Source organism: Colobus angolensis, unplaced genomic scaffold, assembly GCF_000951035.1.
Source record: "Colobus angolensis palliatus isolate OR3802 unplaced genomic scaffold, Cang.pa_1.0 Scaffold283, whole genome shotgun sequence".
NCBI lineage: Eukaryota > Metazoa > Chordata > Mammalia > Primates > Cercopithecidae > Colobus > Colobus angolensis.
In genome coordinates, this window is record NW_012116077.1 from 1,642,765 (window position 1) to 1,649,491 (window position 6,727).

The window sequence follows — 6,727 nt, forward strand, 5'->3', positions numbered from 1 at the left end:
TGCAGTGAGCTGAGATCCGGCCACTGCACTCCAGACCGGGCGACAGAGCAAGACTCCGTCTCAAAAAAAAAAAAAAAAAAAAATGTAGAAACAAAACCAACTTTTATGTACCAGAAAACGTACTTTTTAAAATTATGTGAATACAGCAAACCTCTATGAAATGCGATGCCTATGAAAAGAGAAAGACTTACTTATTTTTCAGTTCTGAAGTGGCATCCATGTCTTTAAATTCCCCTGCAATATGAACTATACCATAACAGGTAACCGCAAAGGCCAGAAGTGTCTGAAGCACTATCTGTGAGTATAAAGATTGAGATTACTAAATAACACAAACATTATTATAAACATTTACAATTTCCTCTCCACCTCTTTATCACCTCTAACAGGTAGTCCTCTCAGGGCCACCATCAGGGAGACAATGCTCACTTGAAATGATTGGGATTCAGATGCAATACAATCTATAAATTCTGTGGCTTGGCTGCAAAAATACCTCTGATGCTTCAATAAATAAATCTAGTGACATGTTCAAATAAGCAAAATCATTGAGTACTGAATGGTACTGAGCCACTTAGAACTCAATGATCAAATATTACCTGCTTCCAAGAGCAACTAAGAATTTTTAAGATATTATTGTTTTTGGTTTTTGCTTTTTGCTTTTTGTTTTTGAGACGGAATTTCCCTCTTGTTATCCAGGCTGGAGTGCAATGACGCTATCTCGGCTCACTGCAAACTCCACCTCCCAGGTTCAAGCAATTCTCCTGTCTCAGCCTCCTGAGTAGATTACTGGCATGTGCCACCATGCCTGGCTAACTTTGTATTTTTAGTAGAGACAGGGTTTCTCCATGTTGGTCAGGCTGGTCTTGAACTCCCAACCTCAGATGATCTGCTCACCACGGCTTCCCAAAGTGCTGGGATTACAGGCGTGAGCCACCATGCCCAGCCAGTATTATTGTTACATATCATAGAGTACAGAAAGCATATGTACACAGTATAAAGCAATTAAAAGAACATGTACCCACCACCCAGCTTAAGAAATAGATCATTCCTAGTACCTTTCAAATCCCACATTCCTAGCACCTTTCAAATCCCACATGTCCCTCTCAGATTATATCCTTTACCTTCCCTCTCAAAGTTAACTATTGTCCTGAATTGTATATTACTCAGTTTCTTGCTTTTCTTGATAATTTTACCAGCTATTAAATATATATGAATCTCTAAAACATATATGCCTTACTTTTGCCCATACTGAACTTTATTTGAATGGACTCAAATGTATTCTTTTGTGTCTAGCTTTCCTCGCTCAACATTACATCATTGTGTGTGTGTGTGTTTTATTTTTCTTTTTTTGAGATGGAATCTTGCTCTGTCACCCAGGCTGTAGTGCAGTGGTGCAATCTCGGCTCACTGCAACCTCGGCCTCCCAGGTTCAAGCGATTCTCATGCCTCAGCCCCACCAAGCAGCTAGGATTACAGGTGCCTGCCACTGCACGTGGCCAATTTTTGCATTTTTAGTAGAGATGGGGTTTCACCATGTTGGCCAGGCTGGTTTCAAACTCTGATCTCAGGTGATCCGCCCGTCTCAGCCTCCCAAAGTGTTGGGATTACACGCATGAGCCCCCACGCTTGGCCAATTTTCACTGTGCTTTGTATTTCATGATATGAAAAATACCACAATTTATCCATTCTGCTGTTGCTGTTGGATATGTGGGTTGTTTCCTGTTACTTTCACAATCAACATGAATATTCATATGCATGTCTCTCAGTTCACACATGGAAACACTGAGTGTAGAGTATGCACACGTTCAATTTTATTGGGTAATACCAACTGCTTTCCAAAGAGGTTGAGCAAGCAAAACCACGGAATGTTTTAACATGGGATTATGGGCATGTTCAGATTATAGAAAAAAGTTCTTTAAAATAGACATAAATGTGTGTGTGTGTGTGTCTGTGTGTGTATCTACCACAAAAAAAAAAAAAAAGGTGATAGGAGTTAATAGCCTCATCAATCATATCTTTAATTACAGACAAAGTCAAAATTAGCCACAATCTATTTTTCTGTTTAAATTAAAATCTAACATCATATACGATACCAATTTACATTCCCACCACCAGTCTACCAAGAACACTTGGCTTTTGTTTTTGTTTTTGAGATGGAGTCTCGCTCTGTCGCCCAGGTTGGAGTACAGTGGCATGATCTCGGCTCACTGCAACCTCCTCCTCCCGGGATCAAATGATATTCCTGCCTCAGTCTCCTGAGTATCTGGGATTACAGGCACCCACCACCACACCCAGCTATTTTTTTGTGTTTTTAGTAGAGACGGGGTTTCACCGTGTTAGCCAGGATAGTCTTGATCTCCTGACCTCGTGATCTGCCTGCCTCAGCCTCCCAAAGTGCTGGGATTACAGGCGTGAGCCACCATGCCTGGCCAGAAGACTTGTTTTATACAATGCAGTCACAGGCACTTTTAACAAGAATCTGTATGAGCTGTCATGAAAATAAGATTGAAGTTGTTACGTAATAAAAAAGTTAATTATAAAACTATGCATATATACACCATGTATAACTTTTTAAAGAAAAAATAATATGTGTTTGGATTAGGTAAAACTACACATACATAATGTTTGTGTATAGGAACAAGACTGAACTACTGCTATACTCCAAACTGTTGGGAGTAGAAGTGGAACTGCCAAGGAATGGGGTCAGTTTTTCTGTTGTTGGTGTTCTGATAATTGTGTAGGGTCAGTTTTAGTTTTTACTGTTTGACTCTGTTACAAAGAACTTCCTACTTGTGTAATTTCAAGTCTAGTAAAGATAAAAATTGTGAGTGATGCTGGAATACTTACCATTTTAGTTTAAAAAACACTTTTCTGGCCGGGTGCTGTGACTCACACCTGTAATCCCAGCACTTTGGGAGGCTGAGGTGGGTGGATCACCTGAGGTCAGGAGTTCAAGACTAGCCTGGCCAACATGGAGAAACCCTGTCTCTACTAAAAATATAAAAAAATTAGCCAGGCATGGTGGTGGGTGCCTGTAATCCCAGCTACTTGGGAGGCTGAGGCAGGAGAATTGCTTGAACCTGGGAGGCAGAGGCTGCAATGAGCCCAGATCGCGTCACTGTACTCCAGCCTGGGCAACAAGAGCAAAATACTGTCTCAAAAAAAGAAAAAAAAAAAAACCACTTTCATTTTACCACCTATGTATGTCCCTAAACAATGTATTGCTGGCTTTATTTCCTTTACATAAAAAAGAACTTTTCTAAGAAATAAAGCTAAATAATCAACTTTTTAAGTCCATCCCATACTATAGACAGAGCATCTTCTAGAAAGACTATTTCGACTACAGCTCTGGAAACCAACGAGAGAAAGCTTTCCAAATCTTTGAGCTTTGTGAGTGATAAAAAGTGGAGATCAGAGGCTGGGCGTGGTGGTTCATGCCTGTAATCCCAGCACTTTGGGAGGCCGAGCGGGCAGATCACGAGGTCAGGAGATCGAGACTATCCTGGCTAACACGGTGAAACCCTGTCTCTACTAAAAATACAAAAAATCAGCCAGGCACGGTGGCAGGCGCCTGTAGTCCCAGCTACTCAGGAGGCTGTGGCAGGAAAATGGCGTGAACCTGGGAGGTGGAGTGTGCAGTGAGCCAAGATCACACCACTGCACTCCAGCCTGGGCAACAGAGTGAGACTCCATCTCAAAAAAAAAAAAAAAAGTGGAGATCAGATGTTATTTCATGTCTGGAAAATTTTAAGAGTATAAAAACCAGTAAAAAAAAAAAAATTATCATGAGCTATGTGGCTAATTTTAAACGTACATGTAATGGAATATAAATGACCAACTTACGTCTATTGGCAGTGATTCATCTTCTTTTTCTGTTAATCGCATATAAGAACGATCTATAAACCAGAAGCATACCATTAAGGAAATTGTAGCTCATTTTTCTTTCTTAAAATGAAGCAAATCAACATACCAAAGAAGTGGCTAACTTATATGCTACATAAAGTAATGCTAATCCTGGATTCCTCAAATCCTTCTATCTTTTAAGGCAGTCAGCCTATCTTAGTCAACTATTTTATTTTCATCATGACCTGCTTTGTCACCTTATAAAATGGGTAAGAGTGACAAGTGAGCAAGTATGTGGCAGAAATACCTTAGTATAATTCTTCTTTCATTATTATAGAAATACTAGAAACTTCTAAAAACTGCTACACTAACTCGTCAAAGAAATCACAATTATTTAAAAAGTAAAGTCTACAGAAAATCTCAACTCTGAAATAGCACCAACACCGCACAGTATGGACAAAATAATACTGGTATGGAAATGGTTCTCCTGAGAGGATACGCCAGGGCAGTGGTGGAACAGGAATTCCATGAAATCAATTTCTGCCTCTACTAGTTAATTATAATTCTGTTGCTGCTGCCTTAACCTCAGGAGACAGCAAGGGATAAAAGAAAAGGATCAGGACTTGGAAACTGGTAAGCCTAAATCAATGCCAGCTCTTCAATTTACTATAATTTCATTTAATTAAAGAAGCCCTCAGTGATCATAATACATATCTCAAGTTCAGAGTGTTAAAATGGGGGGTGTCTTAGAATCAAAGAAATACAGTATCTATTTTTTTTCATTACCTGAATTTCCACAACGGTAAAATGAGAATAATGTGAGGTGAGGATTAAACAAGATACAGTAAATGACTGGTGCCCTATTACAACAAAGTTCATTACAGCAAAGATGAGCATGCCGCAGCGCCACATTGTGCTATCTGCTGCCACAGTCTGACATGACACACTTAAGTCTTAAAGGTATATATTACTCTCTCCCTGAGCATTATATATAAAGAGGTCTCACCGCAGTGGCAAATCCACAAGGCATTCTCATTACCCAAAACATAAAATACAAAAATCTTAATTCTAGATGAACCTAGGACAATCCCTATGTAATAACATACTTTGGACTAAATAAACTGTTTTTGAGTGCATGTGTATTGACTCTTAAAAAAGAATATGTTCAGAGACATTTCTTTAGTTTTAACCTATAGGTCTGTCATAAAGACAAGTGTAAAAGAAACATCAAACCAATACCAAAAATCGATTTTGACTAAATTCCTATCTGGTTCAATTCCTAGCTAGCTTGCTAGTTTGCATGAAGCCTCGTCTGCGTCTAACACTACCTTTAACCAGGAATTTCCTCATCTGTAAAATGAAGGGGTTGGACTTCAGTAAACTCCAAGGGCACTTCTTGCCCTACAATCTTAAAATTCTACAGTTAAAGCTTACTGTAGAAAATGACACAGTACTCCAGTGTATCCTAATCTCCTCTAGGACAGTGTTTCTCAAACTAATGTGCATACAAATCACCTGGGGATCTTATTAAAACCCAGATTCTGATTGAACAGAATTCTGATTCTGTTAAAACCCAGATTCTAACTGAACAGCGTCTTCTAACTACCTGCCAGGTGATGCTCATGATGCTGGTCTGTTGACCACACTGTAAGCAGAAAGGATCTAGGATACTTTCCTTAACCTCCCAGTTCCCCCAAAATATGACTGTCCCTGCTTCCATGCATCCTTATATACTTTTAGCATATCACTTTACTGTAATTACTTCTCGATCCACTTGTTTTTCTCTAGACTTTGAACTGGCTCAGGGCATCACTGTATCTCTAGCACCTAAACACAGCGCAATTTCAACCAGCGACCCAAAATTGAATTTCATAACGCAGTGTAGCACAAATCTTTTGCCCAAGGTCACACAGATGTAGCGGTAATGCAAGTTTTTAACAACCAGCCCTTTAGACTCCCAGTCCAGTGCTCTTTCTCCTGTACCACAGTGCCTCCCTGAGGCAATCGGTCACTTAACTACTCAGTCTCTCCCTGGACAGCCCAAGAGTGCCCAAGATGTTGTCCACTTGGTTGTCGTGGGATCATGAGCATCCAGAGTTCTCAATCTCACAACTGTGCCTGATCTGCCCCATGCTGGATCTGACCTCACTTGTCCTGGATTCCTGGAGACTCCTATTCTGAACCCTCTCCCAGACACCTCCTTCCAACCTTCCTCCAATTTCAGATGCCACACTCTCTTCAAATTCAAACTCCGAACCTTCCACTGGGGACTCCTGCACTGATTTGCTTAGTCACACCAAACTGTAAGGTCTCAAAGGATCATTAATCGGACACTCGGTCCGATGGTCCCTTAGAAGTGCGCCCACACACCGCCCCTAGGGTTTCACACCGAAGCGGTCCCCGTGCCCCAGGCACTTACGCTGCGCCGCGGAAAAGGCGGCGTGGGCTAGGGCAAAGAGACCGATGCCCACCAGCCCCTTCCACAGCGACGGCGCCATGATGCCGAAGGAGCAGCAGCCCAGCAAAAGAAGCGAAGGGCTGCGGAGCTGTTTCTTCTTCCACCGGCGGGTGTCCGCGCGCCGCAGAAAGATGACGTCACTGAAGTCCTGAGCGCGAAGTGTCTCAGTGGTGGAAAAGGCAGAGGGCCGTGAGAAAACGGAAACAGGAATGCCGGGAAGAAGGAGAAAGCTACACGGAAAAAGGTCCGCGAGAACCCACGAACCTGCGCTATAGAGGCCCTCTCTGGGAGGGGCGGAGCTCAACGGAGTCGTAAACGAAGAGGCAAAAGCCGGAGCAATGGGGAAGCGAAGAGGAAGGGCGCCGGCAAATAAGCGCGGGCCGCGAGAGGGGGGCGGGGCCAGTGGCGAGAATAGGGTGGGGCAGAGGG

The 6,727-nt window shown here is 42.1% G+C and overlaps 1 protein-coding gene across 1 annotated transcript in view; it reads right to left on the reverse strand.

The window, feature by feature from the left end:
- Positions 1-6,721, reverse strand: part of MMGT1 (membrane magnesium transporter 1) — a 12,138-nt gene extending 5,417 nt beyond the window's left edge. The window contains exons 1-3 of the mRNA XM_011948762.1: positions 6,260-6,721; positions 3,841-3,893; positions 192-295 (exon numbers count right to left, since the gene is read on the reverse strand). Coding sequence (XP_011804152.1) covers positions 192-295; positions 3,841-3,893; positions 6,260-6,338 — 236 coding nt within the window. The 5' untranslated portion in view covers positions 6,339-6,721. The remainder of the gene's footprint in view (positions 1-191; positions 296-3,840; positions 3,894-6,259) is intronic.
- Between the last annotated feature and the right edge of the window lie 6 nt (positions 6,722-6,727).